The sequence below is a fragment of the Osmerus mordax genome, chromosome 5, assembly GCF_038355195.1.
Source record: "Osmerus mordax isolate fOsmMor3 chromosome 5, fOsmMor3.pri, whole genome shotgun sequence".
NCBI classification, from domain to species: Eukaryota; Metazoa; Chordata; class Actinopteri; order Osmeriformes; family Osmeridae; genus Osmerus; species Osmerus mordax.
Window position 1 is genome coordinate 15,710,570 of NC_090054.1, and position 21,757 is coordinate 15,732,326.

The 21,757-nt window shown below is 47.0% G+C and overlaps 1 protein-coding gene across 2 annotated transcripts in view; it reads left to right on the forward strand.

Annotated features, from left to right (window-relative positions):
- The window catches only part of LOC136943624 (inositol polyphosphate-5-phosphatase A), a 100,337-nt gene that overhangs the window by 13,493 nt on the left and 65,087 nt on the right, over nt 1-21,757 (forward strand). For both annotated transcript variants that reach the window (XM_067237018.1, XM_067237017.1), the window contains exons 2-4: nt 8,822-8,863; nt 15,974-16,074; nt 16,432-16,519. In XM_067237018.1, coding sequence (XP_067093119.1) covers nt 8,822-8,863; nt 15,974-16,074; nt 16,432-16,519 — 231 coding nt within the window. The remainder of the gene's footprint in view (nt 1-8,821; nt 8,864-15,973; nt 16,075-16,431; nt 16,520-21,757) is intronic.

The window sequence follows — 21,757 nt, forward strand, 5'->3', positions numbered from 1 at the left end:
TTTAAGCCGCGTATCCTTAAGGTCACTGCCTAGGGGAGCTGTCATTTTAGTGGTTCTTGAGGGATTTGGAGATAGATAGCCATCCATATTTTCATCATATTTATTTGCTACTAAGTCCATTTTGGACCTTGGCAGAAGTGGATGAATTGAGCCTGTTTTTGTGATATGGACACCATGTTGATCTTTCTGTTGGGCCTCACAGTACCCTGATGGAAAGAGTTAGGGGGGTGCTGTTCGCCCCCTTTTAATGGTGTCATGGAAACTGCCCCCCTTTCCTCCCTTTCTATTACTCTCATTGTGGATGCACCATCTCTTTTTCTCTCTTCTTCTCTCTTGCTGTCAGTCGGGTTCTTGCTCTATATCGCTCTCTCTCCCTTGCTCTCACTCTGTCTCTATTCCTCTCTACTTCTCCCTCACCCGTCTCTCCCACCCTCTAGCAGGAAGAACCCAATTATAGAGATATCAGGTCCAGGCAGAAAACGTGATAGCCTGTGAAATGTCTTCCGCGACACACAGAGACAATGTTTGTCCTTCGCCAATACAAACAGGATGCTGCGTGCAAGAGAGCAGAGAGCGATAAGAACCCGTGGCATCTTGAGGGGAAGAAGGCGGCAAGAGACTGTTGGAGGACAGAAGGCCAGAGGTAGACTATACGGACAAAGACGAGAGGACAAACTTGAAGGGGATGAGATGATATTAGATGAGTCAGAAGTGGGGAGAGGTTGAAGGAAGATGAAAGTGTGAGAGGGGGGGACTGGGTTGAGGGTAGATGGTTAGCCGATTGCTCACCAAGAAAGGACGTTTAATCCACTTTGTTACCTGACAGGGAATGTGACCTTTGCTACAACCGTACCACATAGCATCTCTATCTTTCTTAAATCATTTCCTGCTTTGCATGTCCTGATAGTGAGATATGTAGTTCACTTGACTATTTACCAAGAAATCTAAGAAGACTTGAAAGACCTCTTTTTCTGCTCTTCTGTGTTCTCCAGCGATGCGTGTGTTAGGTGTGTGTGCTATACGTACATGCGTACATGTTTTTCTGGGTTTTAGGACAGGAATAGCCCACATGTTTGATATGGGAGGATTATGAATCTAGGACACGGCATTGCCAAATAAGAGACCTTATGTACTCAGACTTGTGATAGTAGACATAATCACCTTCACTGAGGAGCAGATTATGCACCTGTTTCAATGGCCCTGTCTCTCTATTCATGTCAACTTTTGTTCTCTATCAATATTATCTCCTTCTCTCTGTCTTTCCTACCCCCTTTTCTTGTTTTTCATAATCACTCACTCCTCCTCCCCTCACCTTTCATCTGTCTATCTCCTGGGAAAGCCTGAAAGATGGACACTCATCCAACATAGCCATGCAGGCTCCAGTGGAGACTGGAGACCTCTGTGTAACTTGTCAAAGCCAGAGAAAGTGGAGCAGGCTCGGTGACAGCCTGAATCTCTCTTCCTCGCATGAATTATGGATGATTCCAAGTATGGCCTTGTTTAGAAATGATTTCCGCTTTGGAAATGTGAGCAGAACTAGTTTTTGAAAGTCAGCGTCCCCTTTTTGTTGTTGCCGGTTGTTAAAGATCACACCTGTTAGTTGTGACCTTGGGGTTAAAGTTGAAAAGATAATGGGTGTGTAAACCGTCATTTCATCTGTACAGATGATGAAATGTGTTTCACCTGTTAGAATTTCTCTAGGACGTTCTGTGTGCAGATAAGAGTTTTCAACTAAGTTTATCAGGTGCTTTTGGTTGTTTATTGGGATCAGGTCACATTTGGTGTACGTGTGTGATTGTGCATGTGCTAGTTATAGGGTCAGGTCATCTGTTTTTTGACTTTAGGATGTCTTGTCCAGTTGAAGGATAGGCTCTTTGTTTTCCAAGCCAGTGGGGGATTTCCTCCTCTCAAGACACTTATCTTCCTGGTCTAAGAATGAGCTTCCACCAATCCGCTGCTAACAGGGCTATTTTTGTGTGTGTTGACATGCTATTGTTCTTCAATTGGTTGGTGTTGGGAATTTTACATATGCAAACTTAACAGCTTTCTAAGGTCAATGACATAACATGTAGGCCTTTAAAAAGTAGGTGATTGTAGCTGGAAAACACTGAACATTGTTAAGTCAAAGTGTGCTGCTAATATCAAGACTTTAGCGATAACTTCAGTTTCTGCTCATTCAAAGCAAGATACTTAGCAGGGTAGTAGTCTCTAAACACAGGGATTACACCTCAGACCTTTACCTGGCACATCGTCCAAGATCTAGATTGAACCTCTCTGCATAGTTTGTAGAAATGTAATTCATATGATTTGTAAGACTTGGCTAGTTCAGCAATCCATACGCCAACACTTTTTGTCAAGATGCTAAGCAAGTTATAGGCCTGTGCTACCTGACACGTTTGACTGTAGTGATGACCAGACTTTGTAGTGCGGCTTTTTTTAAAGATCACTTTGCCTGAAATAACATGACAACTATTACACAAGCCGTCCCTTTAGAAAACCCTATGAGTCTGGTCATAGTTTTCACCCTCTGCAAACAATAAGTCTTAGCCAAGAGAGAATTGAACAATTACGTTAGACAAGTGTGATCTCCTTTTGTTACATGGACAGTAATACAAATAGCTTATTGAGCCAGAGAGAACTTTGGCCGAGGTATTTAGCTGTTTCATGGTGGGGCATTGAGTGAGTGTGAGAGAGTGGGGCTCAAAGGCAGGTAAGAAGGAAGTCTTTTGCGGTAAAGTGTGTCTTTTATTTTCTCTCATCATGGTTTGTAATTGTGTTGCTGCGGGCTCGCTGATCTAAAACCAAGATCTCTTTTATCAGTTGTACGCCATCTCAGTTTCACTATGTATTTGCCCTCACAAGTCCTCCCAAACATCATGCATTTCTGGTAAGTCTAATGAATAGATGTGTGGCTTCCAGACACTCAGTAGCCCACTGCTAACATTGCCCTTTTCAGTTCAGATACTGTACTTAATTATTCTTCTCCCAGTGGGCTTCAATACTGTCTCCCTAACAGAGCCTGAACATAGGACCCTCGGGCTGGAGTGAGACTGGTTATTTGCCTCTTCTGGTCAGACATGCTCTCTCAGTGACTGGTCTGCACGTGCCGACTCCACAGTCTGCACCCACGCTCTAACTCACACACCTCTCTCCACGGACTTTCACTGGCTTCAGTCATAATGCTAACACCTAGAACCCCTCAGTCTTTTCTTACTACGATGTTCTGTGACTAAAGTGGTACTGTGAACAGCTGTGAGATGTAGAGATCTTGAGGTTTCAAAGTTGTGCTTGGACTCAGAAACCTCTGGTGATCACTTAAGGGAAGGAGACAAACAAGTAAGCCTCTTCATACAAGCATGTCTTTTTTCCCCTCAGAGACTCTGCAAACTCTTTTTGATGTTTTTTTTCATCTTGCTGTGGTCTGCAGAGGTGTTATACAGTAGCTGCCTGCAGCATGTTAAGAGTGGGAGACCTAGCATCTGTGTGGAGTAACACGTGGGAACTAGTGTGAGAGAAATACTTAGCACTCTTAAGATCCTTTGTTTTCCCATGTCATTTATCTAGCCAGTTCAGCTTATTTTTGTCTTATATTAACTTTTTGTTCTGTTTTCCCAAATAATGGTGCCAACAAATTATCCATGGAATTTGAGCAACAGTACAGCTGTGTGTGGGCTGAGTGCTGTTTGCAGACTGTGAGGTGGTGATGCAGACCTGTGCTGCAACCACGCAGCTGCGGTTATTCTGAGTGCTGTAATTTCCTGCCCTGATGACACTTATGCTCCCAGCCCAGCTGATTGCAGTATTGATTCCCTCTCAGGGGGTTGTGAGTGTGACAGGCAGCCTATCCCTCCTTGCCTCGAGGAAAAGTATCCTCTGACTTGAAAACCACTAAGTAACCTAAGGTAGACCTCCAAAACCCCAGTCCCTCCAGGCCTCACTGTTGTGGGGGCAGGGAGACCCCAGAGGAGACAAGCTCATTCCAACGTAAGGCCTAATTTTAAACCCTCTCGAAGATGGCCTGCTCTAATTAATTCTATAATGAGCTGCCTTAAATTGTATTGCATAATTGAGTGGCAAACCCTGTTAGGCTTGTCACTCATTCTCCTACTTGACGCCATTCTGGATCTCGAGGAGAAGATGACTAGTCGAGGGCTGTTTGTTGTGCCAATTAGAGCTAAGGACCCCCCTCCAACGCCTCCCTGTGGTCTCTGCTGGTAGTCCAGCTGGCTCCCCCAGTTCCCCCCACCTCCCTCAGTCCCTGCCTCAATCAAAACCCTTCATCTAGGGAGGTTATTTTTAGACAGCCACATGCTCCCCTGAAAGCTAATAACCTCCTTTTTACTGGTGTGTCAACATTCACAGGCTGTCGATCTGTTAGAGATATAGTGTCACATCCCACATTCCGAACCACCGAGGCATAACATGTTGCTACCATGATACCCTAATTCAAGAACATTATATTCAAGCATGACTGTAGCAATTAGCAGAATGCAGTATTTCAATGTAGTTTATTTAGTGTGATTTACAGCCTAGATGTAGATTGGCATTTACAACACTGTTCAAAATTAGCTGCAAATGGGGCTTTTTCTTCTGCATGTTGAGGGCCTTTGGGATCTGTTTTTTGGAACAGCATCGCAGCCTAACAAAAATAGATTCCCACTGTGAACTTTTGAAGACACTGGTTTTGCTTGGGATGCATTCCAAACATTTGTAGTGATGGAAGCCATTGGCAACATAGGCCTATTGTCTCATGGGAAATTCTGATGTGACAAGCAGATCCTTTTATCCATGTCTGTATAGAGGGAATGAATTTATTGTGCCATGTTAGATGAGAATTGATCCTTCCTCTGGACAGCGGATTTCGGAATGTTCCGTAAAGTCCTTTTAAAGGTGTGGAGAGAGGCAAGGTGAGAGATGGTCTTTCAACTCAGGAGACTAGAGAAGATTACTGGGCAGACTGGACCTGACGTGTGATAAAGGTCACATCCTCCAATCTCCTTTTCCTGGACCGAGGACAACAGACTCACTTTCACACCTAGCCTCTACCTGGCCTCACACCAAGCTTCACACCTAGCCTCTACCTGGCCTCACACCAAGCTTCACACCTAGCCTCTACCTGGCCTCACACCAAGCTTCACACCTAGCCTCTACCTGGCCTCACACCAAGCTTCACACCTAGCCTCTACCTGGCCTCACACCAAGCTTCACACCTAGCCTCTACCTGGCCTCACACCAACCTTCACACTGGCCTCTCACCAGCCTCTCCCTGGATGCACTTATCCTCCACACACAAGCACAAAGTGATTATTGGTCTTCTGTCTTTGCTCATACCTATGTATCTAAGTGGCTTATTTGAGGACTTTGCGTCTGCACATTTGCTCTGCTCAGCCATTGCTACCAGGGCTGTTTGCTGCGGTGGCTGAATAGAGGAGGGGGAAGAGGAGGGTGTGGTGGGCGAGGTGGAGGAGGCAGCAGCCAAGGAGTCATGTGAAGGGATTTGACTTTGCCCTCGACCAGCCTGGCCTCTTTTATAGCGTAAAGTGCAAAAATAACTCCAGTAAGAGGCTTTTATTGCATTTCTTACACCTTCCTCTGACACACAGGATAAACAGCTGACACCTTCCACTATTTCACCCAGTCGTTGCTCAGAAAAGAGGGAGAAGGGAGAGAATTGGAGCTGGCCAGGTGTAAGGGGGTGGAGGCAAGGGTGAGAACTGGGTTTTTCTTGAGAACTTGAGATGGAAGAAAAGCAGTGGGGGGGTGGAGATAAGTAGAGTTTTAGGGCAGAGATTGACGTCAACCAAAACGGGGGGGGCGTGAGATGGACTGAGAGAAAGAAAATAAGAGGAAGGAGTCAGTGACCTACGAAGCAGGAGCAGGCTCATGTGGTGCCCATGTGTTTCCCAGCTGACCAGCGGGCCCTCTGTCTGCCAGAGCTCTGTCGTCATCACGCATATCTAGGTCCGCTCCGTCTGCACCACAACCGGAACACTCCGCCACGGAAAGGAGAGCTCCTCAGCGGGTGAGAAGAAGACCAGGGGTCACTCGTGACCTGTGGATTTTGTCCAAATATGTTTCCTTTTGTCCAAATCGTGTTTTTTGTTTTGTCTCCTGCGAAGAACAATGACAGTGGGTGGACATACCGTAATATCGCGGCGCCTTGAAGCAGTAGCTTGCTTGTTGACGAGTGGGGTTTTCCAGGGGCTCATAATGGATCACTGCACGCTGTTCACTAAACGGAGGTGTTCCATGTAATTACTTTTCACATCTCATCCAAACCCCAGTAAGCCTGCTCAGCAGGAGGTTGCCATTCTGTGGTCGTTCCGTTCCGTGGCTGCTTAAAGAATACACCACTTTGACAACATGAAAGTAGATCTTCACCAAAGCTTGAGTTGAGTCTTTAATTCCCCGAGTGGTGGGAAAAGTAGGCCGTCGACTGCACAAACGGAAAAAGGGATGGGCAAAGAAATGAGAGAGTGGGGAGGAGATGGAGAAAGAGTCAGAGCGAGCGTGAGGGCCCTAAAGAAAGGCCCTCGTCTATTTTCACTCTGCTGCCGGTGTAGCCCCGTCTCTAATTAACGGAAAATTAACTTTTGATAAGCTGTGGGAGGGCCGCGGTGCAGGACTGCAGATTTAGAGTGCTGAGGAGAGGACCCGTTCCTACATTAGGTCCGTTCCTCTCTGGGGCCCCAGCCAGCAGAGGGCCTCCGGGGGGCCCTGGCCCTCCTTAGGGCCACCCTACCAAGGTCACCGTCTGTTCCCCAGGACCTGAGCCATTGCGCTCGGCAGAGATGGGTCATCTTAATTAGCACAGGGCCTCTAGAAAGAGTTCTTGTCAAACTGAGCGTGGAGCCAACTTTAGCTTGTATGGACTTTCTTCAAGTTCTGCTGTTGTGGTACTGGGGGGAGAGACAATTTTTTTGGCTAAGACAAGAGGGTTTGTTTGTAAAACTGTCAACAGTGTGGTTTTATTGTCTTATTAGTGTCTGACAGTCCCCCTGGATGAGGGGGGGTTACTTTCTCGTTGGTAACACACTACAGATGTGGTCAGGGACAGTTGACACTTTTTTGGCTGTGGAGGTTCAACGATAAATTTGACTTAATTAGTCCAGTGGAGCCGCATGCATTTGGTATGTGTGTGTACATTGTTTCTATACACAGGGCTCTTTGAAATGGCAATCAGCGTTCCTAGAGGAATCTAAACAATGGAAAGACCTATAAATATACCACTGTTTAGCAATGGCCTGCCATGGCGGTTTGAACCGGTGGATAGTCGTGTGGATCCGAAGGTCCTGCAGCTAAAGACTTAAAAAGACTGGGCCTTGACCTTGTTTCAAACCCACCCACGCATACACGCACAGCACACACACCTTCTTGTTGAACATTCTTCGACTCATACAGGTGCACATAAAGGTACGCAGGTACAAGTGTTTTTACCACCTGACCTGTCGACAAATGAGGAAGGTGTCAAGGTTTTGTTTCTCGATTTTTGTTTTCTGTGTGACTGTGTCTCTCTTTCTTTCTCTTTCTCAGTATGACTAATGACAGGGTCCAGTGCTCATGTCCTTATATAGCCCTATGATCTGATCTGGCTGAGACTGAGGCTAGGGCTGGGACCATGTCTCTCTCTCTCTCTCTCTCTCTCTCTCTCTCTCTCTCTCTCACTCACTCACACACACACACACACACACACACACACACACACACACACACACACACACACACACACACACACACACTTTATATCACTGTTGTCTCTCTTTCTTTCAGACACTTCTTGTCACAAGAAACACACACAAACGGCCCTTGTTCCCTCCCAGTTTAGGCCTACCAAGTGTAGACCTGGAGAGACCCAGGTGCTCCCAGAAACAGCCACTATGCCCTAACTAGGTCACACATGGGAGACTGTGACTTTTGCCACCACTGTGTGTCAGAGAGTATCAGCTCAGCCTGTATTATAAGTAAAACCAAAGGACTTGTTCATGATCGAACTGTGTATATTACTCTAGAGAAGGAGAATTATTTTTTTCCCCCCCTCAGGTTGCCATAGCGATGTGGTATTTTTAGAGTGCAAGATGTAACAGTATGATGCTCTGTTGCTGATGTGACCCAGAGATTCAGAGCTGCAGGTTGTGTTGTAGGCAGGCACCACCAGTCCAGTACAGATTGGACTCCTCTCCACTGACTGTTCTTAATATAGTCTCCCTTTGCCTCGGAATGAACTCACACACGCCAGTTCATCAGACCCAGTTATCGACATGGGGAGATCTTTCCTTAAATGGTAGACTGCCCAAGGCTCTGTCTCTGTTTCCACCCTGCAAATGAAATGAAGTCCAGGGCTGGGGATGGCCTTTTAAAGTGTAGAGAAAGACAGATACATAAAGGGAAAAAGAGAGAGGGAGAGTAAACTGTGGAGGCTGTTGTTGACATATACCCAGAGCTAACTGCAGAGCCAGAGAGAGATTACCTGATCATTGAGAAAAGCTACTGGAGGTGGGCTGCTTAAACTCAACACCATCACGCACGTATACACACATGACATTTTTTCACTGTGTTATTGCCATTGGCTGACGAGCTTCATTTGTTAGTCGTAGGTGCCCCATCTGGAGTGTGTGTGTGTGTGTGGGGGGGGGGGGTGTTTGTGTATGTGTGTGGTGCGTTTGTGCGTGTCTGCTTCTGTGTCTGCTGCTACTGAAGAAAAGATGCCTCATATTGTCACGGTTCAGTAAATGTGTCGCATTGGGGAGTTCAACCAAAGTGTCAAAGAAATGTTTTGTCTAAGAACAGTGGTTAACGGAAGTCTCTCTTCTCTGTTTCGCAGCCTGAAAACCTCCAGAAGACATGGCTGAGAGAGTTCTACCAGGTACGAGCACACCGCACAGGAGACACGATCACATAGAGCACACCGCACAGGAGACACGATCACATACAGCACACAGCATTAGTATGACCTCGTTTAAACCTGTGCAAGAACCTGTCTAGCACACATTTCAATCCAAAGTCACTGCCAGTGACAGAGCTGGGAGGAGTCTCTGTGCGCGCCCAGTGGTGCCACTCAGGATCTGGAGACCAGGACCAGGAGATGGTCGTGTTGGGACACGATCTCGACACACACAGCTTCCCTGTGACTGTGTGGTTGCAGGACGAGATCAGCCCTGTCATGAGGCTGGAACCACAGAGCGCAGGCCAGAGTCACATGGGGCTCTTTTCACAATGTTCATAGTCTACTGTATGGATGCTTTCATGTGCGCTGTGAGCCCAGTGAATGCAAGGGGCCGATGGCTCATTCGACGGTCACGTTTTTGTCACTGGAAACGGAATCATTGCACTCCTGACTTTTCCTGTCAGCTTGGCTGCTTTTTGTATCGGCAGTTTACTGTTGTTTCTCAAGTCTGACAAGTTCCCACTTGCGGTGAGTGTGGGCCAAATATTGAAACTCTAGCCGTTGTTACGTTGTGCTCTATGAATGCACGATTATTAAATCTCCTGCAGAGAGGATCGCTCTAATTTGACTGCGTATTGTCTTAAGTTGGAGGAAACGCAAGCACCGTCGTATCGTTTGATCACACCACAACATTTTTCCACTGTGGCAGGGGAAGTGAGGCTACCGTCGGTTTGACAGGTGCTCGCTTTGTGATGAGAAATAGAGACGGGCATCGACAGTGGCAGAGATAGGGACACTTGCAGGGGGGGACAGAGGCAGGGGGGGACAGAGGCAGGGGGGGACAGAGGCAGGGGGGGACAGAGGCAGGGGGGGACAGGGGCAGGGGGGGACACGGGCAGGGGGGGACACGGGCAAGGGGGGGACACGCGGGCAGGGGGACACACGGGCAAGGGGACACACGGGCAGGGGGACACACGGGCAGGGGGGGGGACATGGACACAACGAGGGGGACATGGGCATGACGGAGGGGGACACAGGAATAAGTGTATAGACAGAAAAGACACCAAGTCATCCAGTCACATAAAGAAGCATTCCTACCATTATTCCTGTAGTACCACGGGTCATTTCTGGCGGTGCTGGTCATGGCCTGCTGGCAGTTTGCCAGGGTCCTCAAATCACAGGGTACTGCCACAGGTCACCACTAACTGTAAGAGGATTTAGCCCGGGCTTATCCTAGGTTAACCGCATGAACACACACACTGTCACACCCACTGCTGCGCAGACTGTCTTTGCGTTGGCCTGGTGAGCCGAGGGAGCGCTTCGATGAGGTGTGACGGTGGGCATCAGCCGTTGACCTTAGAGTTGCTCCAGGGTCAGCCTGGTCTCCTGCCTCTGGTCCCTGGGGGACCCTGCTGGGCTGTCCTTGTCGGTGGAGGTCATATCCAGGATCTGTTAAGCTTAATTTATACTTCGGTCGCGGACACTTTTGAAATGGTCGCCGACGAAAAAGAAAAAAGTGTCGCTCAGGCTGCTGCATTTATACTTCGGAAAACAGTCGCCTGTAGAAATTTCTCCTGGTAGGCGACACTTCTAAGCGACGGTTAAAAGTGTCGACCGAGACGTCATTTCTGTCGGCGACCTTTTCAAAAGTGTCTGCGACCTAAGTATAAATTGGGCTTTAGGTGGAGGTGGTGACTCTCTACCACATAGCTAGAGGATAGGGCAGTTTGAATGACCTGCCTCTGCTATATTAAGGTCATCTGAGAGCGTGTATTTATCTGAGTTCTCAAGCAAACAAGTTGCAATCAATACTTTTAGACCTTTGTATCCACACTCGCACAGTAAATCATTTGTCTCACTGAAGGTATTTTATCACTCACTGAAGGTATTTTATTTCTCTCAAATGGTTTGAACAGGATGCAAGTTAACTAGGTTGGGCTAAAACAAACAAACAGATTTGTAATGTGTTGACACACAGGAACAACTTACATCAAATGTGTAAATGTGAAAGTACGTTGAGGATTTTTTTTTACACACAGGAAATGTGTGTAGTGGGTTTGTGTGTCAAACCAGCCCTGGGCTAAAACACACAGAAACCAACATGCATGTACTTACTTACTATAAGTCGCTCTGGATAAGAGCATCTGCTAAATGTAAAATGTAAAAGCAGCATTTCCCTAACCAGGATCATTTGACTCTCCTCTTATAAACAAGAGCAATGCCAAACATATCTGTGCAAATACTGTCTTTTCACCATTCGTTTTTTCATAAGTTGTTTTAACCATGTGGTTTTGTGACAAACATTACACACCTGGCCATGTTTGACTGAGTCAGGTAGTCGAGACGATGGTTCAGCTGTCTGTCTGCTCGTCTGATGGGTGCATGGACACTACTGAGTCTCACCACTCAGAACTGGGTCCCCCTGCTCTCAACCACAGCATTTGGAACCCTGGTCTGGGCCCTACATGCTCTGACGGGTTGATGGCCTCATGATTTAAATGTTTGTTTTGATTTGTATGTGGGAAAGGGAGGGGAAGAGAGACAGACACAGATGGGGTAAGAGATGGAGAGAGAGAGAGAGGGAAAGAGAGACAGAGAGAGATGGGGTAAGAGATGGAGAGAGAGAGGGAAACGGAGACAGAGAGAGATGGTGAATTGAGAAGCAAAAAAGGAGACAGGGAGAGAGGGAAAGAGAGAGGAAGAGAGACAGACAGACAGAGAGAGAGATGGACAGAGTGAAGGGGAATAAGGGGGAAGGGTGACAGAGAGAGAAAGGGGAGAGAAAGGAGGAGAGAGAGAGAGAAATAGAGAGCTGTGCCCCTGAGTGAACCAGCAGGCTAATGCCAGCTCGTTGGTGGGTGACGTCATGGAAACCAACACGCTCTGGACTGGCTGGGCTATTGGGAACACCACCACTGACTGAATGGCAACATCATCTGCTTAGGCCCCACTTGATTTAACACAGACAAACACAAGCTTACACACATTACAGATGCTCTACTAACACAAATTCACACTTCACTGTACCCATGCTGTTTTCTTTATTAGTTACTGGTATCAGTGCCATTAGTCATTAGTAGGACAAAATTGGTCAGAAAACTGCATTCTAGAACCACACTGCATACAAACACACTGGAAAGTCTTTACACTTGGACTGAAACATTTATTTACATTTACATTTATTCATTTAGCAGACACTTTTATCCAAAGCGACTTCCAAGAGAGAGCTTTACAAAGTGCATAGGTCACTGATCATAACAACAAGATAGCCAAAAAACATCGCGAGTAGCCAAAACATGAAGCACACATTGTGAACAACCAAAGTGCCAAAGGGAAGAACCATAAGAGCATGTAGTTAAACAAGTTACAATTAAACAACATGAACCGCTATAAGTGCAAGTGTAGCTGTGGAAAAAAGCAAGCAACAGTAATAAAAACAATATATCACAGCGAGAACAAAAATTTAAAATCAGTTACCACTAACCACAAGAGCACCTAGTCTCTAAGCAAGAGTCATTGTGATCCTTGAGGAAACTAACATCGGGTCAAGCGAACCATTCCTAAGTACCGTTGTACTCACGGAACAAGTGCGTAAAGAGTATCTTTATTTTGGCGTAGTTGAAAAAAACTGGGCTTCTGTGTAATAGTCGGTGATTCACTTCCATCCTGGAAAGAAGAGAGGAAATAGTTTGAATTGGTTTTTAGAGGTGACAAATAGCGCCTTTCTACACTTGCCAAGTGTGCGTCCAGTGTCTATTGTTTGTGTTGAGCTCCATTGTTTTCTTACTGATTCTACTCTTCCAGTAAGAGTATGTGAGTATGTGTCAGAAAGGCTAGTTAGTTGCTCCTTCTGGAGGAAATGAGGCACATTCTTAGGACTCATATTTAGATTTGGATACGTAACATGTTACACACACGCATACATAAAGGTTTTTACATTGGCCAAACAACCAAAGCCATGCCCCTTAGCCTTTTGTAGTGTATTTTTAGAAACATCCAGCAAATAACTCATCCATCAACCCACTTCTTTAGCATAGGAACCGGGGGCAGGCGTCCCCCAGCCTACAAATCCTCCAGGATTTATATCCAGATTAGGGTGGATATAAATGGGATTTTAGTGTAACAGTCTCCTCCTCCTCTAGGATTTGTAGGCTAGGAGACACCCTTCCCCCACCTCCTGCCAAAGACTTGAGTTTCTGTCGTTGCTTGGTGCTTCCTTTTCTAAAACCTCCTTGTGTGACTTCCTGTTGTATTGGTAGTCATGTCGATAAGTATTAAAATGTGGTCGGATTGGTTGTTCTTACAAGATGATGGTTGGGTAGAAGAGGGAATGTAGAGCTCAAGCTGCTACTTCTCCTCGATCTCTTCTTCCAGCAGTTTCTCTCTCCCATTTACAATAATCACAGTAAACTAGGCAAGATTTAATACCTTCAGTTTGAAACACAAATGTGATACTAATAGAGCTTATAGTAAGTACCTTATCACAAGTATACACTCTGATATTGAGTTGCAGTTGAACAATCACACCGTTTATTTGCATTGGAAAGCACTCTTACTACCACGGGCCAGTGGGTTATCGCCACTACTTTGTCTGTGTCTGTCTGTGTCTCTCTCACTATCTGTCTCTCACCTTTTTCACTTTTCACACTTGCTCTGTCTCTCTCAGATCAGACAGCCCTCCATCCTTCAATCACTCACTCACTCACTCACTCGTTCTATCAATACTCCTCCCCCTCCACCCCCCTTACTTCATTTTCTTTGCATTATTTTACACCAATCAGAGAGCGTGTAATAGGACTCAGCCTCCTCACATTACTGCTTATTAAATGCCCTCTGTCAGGATGTTCCTAAACACATAGGCCTGTTGTAGACTCAATGCACTGTGTGTTCGTGCTATTTGCACACCTTTGTATGTTTGCATTGCTGTTATGCTTGAATGCTGGTTTGTGCAAATGTTTGCAGTGTGGAAAGCATCAAATGGACAATCAATCCATTAAAAACAAGCCAATTTTAAATGCGCTAATCACAACGCAGACTTGTGCACATTTACACACACACACACACACGAATTGCGAGGTGTGGCGCTGATGCGGCAGAGCTGAGCTACAGTCATACTGATTCACTGTAGCCTGCTGCTGCCTTCCTACATTCAGGCTTCCCCAGGGACACCATCATAATCTAACTCTCTCTCTCACACACACACACACACTAACGCATACAGACACACGCACATACAGTCACACACAAACCCTGAACGACAGCACGCGCTCGCGCACACACACACACACACCTCTCAAATCCACACTGCTATTGAGAAGTAGGCCACCTGATGGTGGCAGAATATGATATTGGTAACCTCATCGAATCGATCCTCATTCACGATGACGGTCTATGATGATGACTATCCCTCTCTTAATGTCACTGTTGTTCGGCCATTTTGTCGCAGTATAGTTGTTAGCATTACAGTGCGTCCCTATACTGACAGGTCAGACAAGGAGCCTGTGGCTGAAATATTCTGACCATTCTGACACGTTGTTCCATGGCTTTGTTTGGCCATCAAATACAGCCTCCTAGTCCACAATCTTAAGTCAACTATTCCACTGAAGCGGGATATACCGCCCTCAGGGACTTGGGTGCCCCTTGGTATTCAAACACTGTCAGGATGGTAGAAGAGAAGTGTTAGGTAGTGGGAGGAGGAGGAAGTGGGGAGGGAGAGGGGGGGTGTGGAGGAACACCTCTTTGTCAAACATCTCACTGTCCTCACAACATCCTAGATGGCAGCAGAAGGGGCAGCGTCACTACTGTGCATGGTGTGTCTCAGAGGGAGTTCCTCCTCGTCAGCCAGGCTTCCTGGGTCTTAAAGCTGGTATGAGTGTGTACACAAGTTTTATAGCCTGGCATTTTACTGCCTCTGTGTTTAGGGCTATTAATAAAGGGAAGGCTATGGTGAAGCTTTAATGAACAGAAACACATATACCAACCGACATACTGTGCTGGGGCAGTTGTTTGGGGAAATCTTAAGGTGACTAGTGGGGCTTTAGTTGTTTTGGTTTTTGTAGTTTTTTTTACCATTTGTTTGATCAGACCAATGTTTGAATCGTTGATTTAATTAGTTTCTGATCTTGAATGTGTGTGAAGCTGGTTTTATGGTTTGGAAAAACAAACAGCATGCTGTACACTTGAGACACACACTCACTCACTCACACACACACACACCCACACACACACTGTATTGGTTAACTAAAGCTCCTTGAAGCTCATGACCTTTTCAGTTGAAGCTGATAGGTTCACTAATCTTTCAAATTTGAGAACCTGTGTTTCTACAGCCTGGTTCCTGGGTCATCCAGCTAAGTGACAAGCCATGGGTTGATGGAAAATCCATAGTGTTATTGCCATACATTACTTTGATTTGATTTGGCCTGTAGTGCATAATGCAACCTGGGGTCTTGGGGGTCGGTGGGGTAGGCCTCTGGTCCTGGGGCTGTCCCAGGCCTAACACCCCCAAGGGGGCAACATATCCTGGGTGACATTGATCTACGGCCCCTGCCCACTATCCACCGGCCAACTCGTGAGTGCCTGTAATTCAGTTCTCTATGGATTTTCCAATAATGGGTCGGCACCTTGGAACACTCGTCCAGTGCACTCACAAACACCTCGTAGTGGAGGTGGGGTGAGGGGGGGGAGATGGGGTGCATGTGACTCTAGAGCGGCCTTTCTGGTTATTGTTACTCATGGAAATTATTTTCTTTCCACCCTCTTAGTCAATTTGATCATAATCTTAAGCGAATGAATGAATAAAACGGCTTATTTTCCACCACATCATATTAAACCTAGTTTTGCCATTCAACCTGGGTCTGCATTCAATCTCAACACAGACCATCCGTATGTCTCTGTGTGTAAGTGTGTGTGTGTGTGTCTGTCTGTGTTTGTGGGTACTGTCACGTTAAAGCTGTAACACGGCATGAAGACATCACTGTAGCCCACCAGCTCCCACCCGTGGTGGTCTGAGCTGGTGGGGGGTACGAGCGAAGAGATCAGCGAGCTCCATATCCTGTTAACCCTGTGCCCTTTCCTCCTCCCCCATCCCAGACTGTCCACACACACAAGCCCCACTTCATAGCTGTGCACTGTCAAGAGGTCGGCGGCAAGAACTACGAAGCTTCCATGACACATGTGGACTGTTTCGTCAAGTAAGTCCCCTTCAATCCTCGTGTGTGTGTGTGTCACACCACATGGCGTTCTGAGGCTGCATCCACTTTCCTTCCATCTCTGCTAGAGACAGACTGGTGTCACATGATTATTACTCCCCCTCTGGTGACATTTCAAACACGCCACATACATTTTGAAGTTTGAATGTTTCTGTAGGCTAGGGTATGTTCGTATGCAAAGGAAGTTGCACGAAAAACACTGACATTCAGATCAACATCTGTTATTTGAGGCGTTTTGAATGTTGTGTTGTTAATAGTGAAGGTATGGTTTCAAAGTGATTGTCGATATAATCCTAGTAAATACGTTGTTTATGCAACTGTGTGTGTTTCCTCTATTAGAGAGCTGCTGTCCAGTGATGCCATGAAGGAGTACAACAGAGCCCGCGTCTACCTCGATGAGAACTACAAATCCCAGGAGCATTTCACAGTGAGTGCCACTACTCGCTGGTCCATATGCCACGCTGAGACCTTGTTCCTGCTTTTTGAGGGAAGGGTGGGCAACATCAAAGAGCACTTAGTTCAGCCACTGTCAATAATATCCATCACAAAGTCATACCAGATCATGAGTAGCAGCTGTTTTGGTGTTGTAGGGTTAGGGTAGACAGGTTTTTCCGGACATGCAGTAATTGTGCAGAACCACAAGATGGTGCTAGGATATTTCAAATGTGACTGAATTCTCCGAAATCTGCAGTTCATGACTTCGATACGATATTGCTGGGTAAATGTTTTCGTTGGATAGCACATACCTGTTTGCTCTCCAATCTTCATACCATCCTGCCTTACCAAACACAACAGGTCATTGCTCATATGTAGAAAAATGTCAAATTAAAAGCTTTTTATATTTTGTAAGTTGCATAATATTTTAATCAAGTTGCTACAGGCTTTTGACCAGTAACTTTTTTCCCTCAGTAAATCAGTTTGGTTTAGTCCTACTTTTTATGCCGTCACGTTTAGAAGTGGTGATATCACAGAGGCAGTTGCATGTGTTGGCCTCTTGGTGGAGCCAGATACTCAGTCATGATTCCAGCTTCAGCTGGAAGTCTCCTTTTCAACATTCAGCCAATTTCTCTCTCTCTCTCTCTCTCTCTCTCTCTCTCTCTCTCTCTCTCTCTCTCTCTCTCTCTCTCTCTCTCTCTCTCTCTCCTCTCTCTCTCTCTCTCTCTCTCTCTCCCTCTCTCTCTCTCTCTCTCTCTCTCACTCTCTCTCTCTCTCTCTCTCTCTCCTCTCTCTCTCTCTCTCCTCTCTCTCTCTCTCTCTCTCTCTCTCTCTCTCTCTCTCTCTCTCTCTCTCTCTCTCTCCTCTCTCTCTCTCTCCTCAAGCACCCACTTTATAACACTCTTTATTCAGTGCAGAATATGGTTTATCAGTAAATTTACCAGGAGACTCAGAGCAGGTGAGAGTTTAAGCCGCACGCCACAGAGGGAGCCGAGCAGATGAATTGGTGGGATTTAGATACTGACTACCACACAGTGTAGTCGTGGCAACTTGAACAGCAGCAGTTAGGATTCTTGTCAGTATCTGATATCACCACGGTACACTGCTCCCCTCGACAACAAACACTCATAAATCACACCGTCCCCCGAGACAAATCTGCTCTTTTCATAAACATATTAAGGGACGCATTACAAACGTTGGCCTTTTGTTGAAAATAATTAACTCTGTGTATCAGTGAATTGAAAACGCTAGCTGCTTATTTCAATTTGTTTCAGACTCACATTTACTTTTTAATTCCCACACCACGGACACAGAATGCAGTTGTGCCTCTGTAAATCAACTTGCGGAAGAGAGACACCAGATGTGTCTTGTATGATGTTAGATATTGGAATCTCTGGCGTTTGTAAATATGAAGAGACTCCTCACTCAGGGCCTGCCATTTAGCCTGGATGACATCACTCGTATTTGATTTTGCAACATTCAATTTTTCTCTGCGGGAGGTAGTTGTTTGTTGTCTGTTCCGTCTGTCAATTCTCGGATAATGTAAGTTGACACACAGCGTGTGTGTCGGGCTCTGGGTTTGTGTGTGAAGGTGTGTTTTCTTTGGAACTGGCATTTGTGGTGTCTGTGTTTTCTTTGGAACTGGCTATTGTGTGTGATCTTCTCTGGAACAGTTTGATTACATTCCAGATGGAAGCATGCTCACCAAACGGCTAGGTGAATGTGTCAGAGTCAAAGAGGGCTGTACACCCAGGAGTCAGGATATCACAGAGTAGGGACACAGGTGGCTCTGTACTGTCTCCTGGTGCATCCCTCACTACCTCAGGTTGTCAGGAGTCAGGTTGCCTCTTTTTCTGTCTCCCTGTTCCTCTCTCTCTCTGTCTCTGTTGGTCTCTGTCTCTCTCGGTCTCTCTCTGTCTCTTTTTCTGTCTCCCTGTTCCTGTCTCTCTGTATCTCTCTCCCTCCCCCCCACTCTCTCTCTCTGAATCCTACCTGCTCCCACCAAGGCCCGGACAGAGCAGGACAGAGCAGGACAGAGCAGGACAGAGCAGGACAGAACAGGACAGAACAGAGCAGGACAGAGCAGGACAGAGCAGGACAGAACAGGACAGAGCAGGACAGAGCAGGACAGAACAGGACAGAGCAGGACAGAGCAGGACAGAGCAGGACAGCTGGTACATCTAGCTGTGTTATCTCCAGCCAAGCATGGTTAATGTTGACAGTGGAGGGATCCAGGCCAGCCTCCACACTTCTCGTCCCCGGGGAGATGGGGGTGTAGTGGGGGAGGCCTTGAGTGACACGTCCCTCTCTGGCTACGTCCAGGCCTGGTGTTTTACAGCCCTGTTAAGGTATACAGCAGGTAAAATGTCAATTAGGAAAGCCCGCCCTGATAACTCAACTCCCAATCCACTTGTTCCAGGCCATTAATATTTATCATGGGCCCAGCCCTGGGGCCTCATGTGGAATGATGTTCACTAATGCGTATCATCGCCTGACACGCACACACTCACACACATAATACACACACACACACGCCTGTACCTGCATGCTTCTTTCTTTGCTCATACCTTCCTTATGGGGGGAACCTTTACAAGATTCATTGAATGCCCCTGCACTTTCTCTCACACACCACACACACACACACAGACAGACACATCCCTACATCCCCCCCGTACACTCAGCCCTCAGTTGTTCCAGGGCATTTTAATGGGAAATTAAAGGCGTCTTGGTCTACAAGACAGGAGTGAGAGGCGGCCGAGAGAGGATAAATCAGCCTCTGAGGTCTGACAAGCAGGAAGCTGCTTCGTTACCACTGTGTGTGTGTGTGTGTGTGTGTGTGTGTGTGGTTGTTCTCCTCCTAGCAGCTGTGGCCCGTCATGTCACCTTAATCAGTTTAGGTGGTGTGTGCTGGGTGCTGGACCTGACGGCCACTGTGTGGACGCTCTGATTGGATTTCCCCTCTCGCGCTGGAGAGACGCAGAGGGCAGGGGGGTGTTGTCACCCTGAGAGACGGCACTCTCCCATCAACTCTGTCTATCCAGTTAGTTCCCACACATGCACAGTATACATGCATAGTATACACACACACACACACGCACACACACACACACACACAGAGCGAACAAACTGTAAATGTAGGCCAACATGCACACAATCCACAAACACTGCAATCACTTTGGCTTATCAGCTTCAGTTTATTGTTTTTTCCAAGGTCTTCACGGTCTACACAGTGACAACAACAGGCACACGCAGCATTTAGTAGTCTTAGAACTTTATCTCCTTTTTTCCTCCTCAAAAGAAAGTACTTCAGTTCTGCCCCACGGTGATCCACAGCAGTGGTTAGGTCCAGCCACAGGCTCTGGCTGTAGCTGGGATAAAAGAAGTGTGTGTGGCCCTTTCCTCCCCGGGCAGTCTGGGATGGCGTGGCGGAGCGTGTCGTGTCGCGTTCGTCTTCCCTCAGTCCCAGGCTCGGTTCCAGCCGTGTCATGGCGCTGCCAGCGGCACCTTAGCCTGCCGCAAGCCCAAGGCCCTAATTCCTCCCTCCAGCAGCACGCTCTAATGCAATCATCAAACCTGCACCCCCGACGCTCGGCTCAGCCCACCACGGGAATTTATGAACACTTAGTGTCCCTCTGCGCTGACAGGGGCCTCCCTGTGTGTGTGTGTGTGTGTGTGTATGCGTAACGTGTGTTAGGGAGTGTGTACTTATGCGTTTCGTTCCAATTGTGTCACCTACACTCAAAGCGTATTTCCTCGACGCTGCCCTACCTACTTTTATACGAGCCAAGAGGGGGTGGTTCCCTGCTTTACCCTTTTAGAAGCCATTTAGACACACATACGTACGTGCGCACACACACACACACACACACACACACACAGAGTGGGGTCAGAGTGAGGGGGTCGCAACACTGGTTTTACACACGCAGGTTAACGAGCGAGACTTTCGGGGCAGATCCGCCCTCCTCCCCTCCCCCCCCCCACACGTTCTGCTCTCTGTGCGTTCGTGAGACTGTGCCGAGAGCATAAGCAGGTTAAAATATGGCTAACGAAATCTAAACGCTCTTATTTCAATATGGTGAGAAGTACAGAGCAGACCGAGGCAATTTGAATGGAGTAGATGTCAGAGCAGTAATATTGTTGGGCCATAACTCTACCTCGCCATCACTCATGCACTCAGGGCATGCACATAAGTGCATACAAACACTCACTCACCCTCGAGCGCACACATGCACACACACGCACACACACACACACACACACACACATACATACTCTCTCTGAGGATGTGTTGAGCGACAATCAATGAATCTGCCATCAGACGTGAATTATGAGGAAGGGAGGGCAGACTCTGGCTCCCTGGAATATTTTTTTGGTTGAAAATGTATATATAATTAATGGATTGTGTACAGACGCAGAGAAATTGATGCATTTATTACAAGGAGCCTAATCTACGAAACTGAGTCTGTGCCCTCCTCCAGCCCATCACCACGATGAGCATCTGACATACTGTAGAGACACACACACACACACACACACACACACAATCCACCCCTCATAAACTGTGCTCTGATAAAGTGTTTGTGTATGGTGAGATTGGTTTAGTGGGGGCAGCAGGATCTGACTGGGGAGTAAATCAGCTCTGTCATGGAGGTGTGTTTTTTAGGGTGTGTGCGTGTGTGTGTAGGTTGGGGTGGGGTGGTTGTTTGGAGGGGGTGGGGGGTCGACAGGCACAGATAATGATGTGATTCCAGCGTGCTGCCCCCCCCCCCCCCCCCCCCCCCCCCCACCATACGTTATGATGTGTTGCCCCACGGCAGGCGAGGGGGGCAGAGTGAAGGTGAGCCTGTCATATCGATCTTTTTAGCGCTAAAATATGAGCCACTTTACTCTGCTCCCCAGCGCGGTGATGTGAAAAATAATAACTCGGACCCAAATTAAAAATATTGATCGCCGAGGAGGTGTTGAGAGCAAATAAACACCCTCTGAAGGATTTTTTTTTTTTTACTTTCCTCCCTCCCTCCCCCCCCCCCCCCCCCACTCCCCCTTCCTAACCCATCCCCAAGAGACAGGGCAGGGTCAGGGATGCTGGTTGGCCAGACTGTAAATACATCTGCCCATCTCATCTCTTCTACATCCCCCAGAATCCTTAGCAGCATCTCACTCGACTGCCTGGCTATGTTCCCTATTGTTCCCTAAAATGAGCCAACCAGGAAGTTGCTCCTCCATCCAC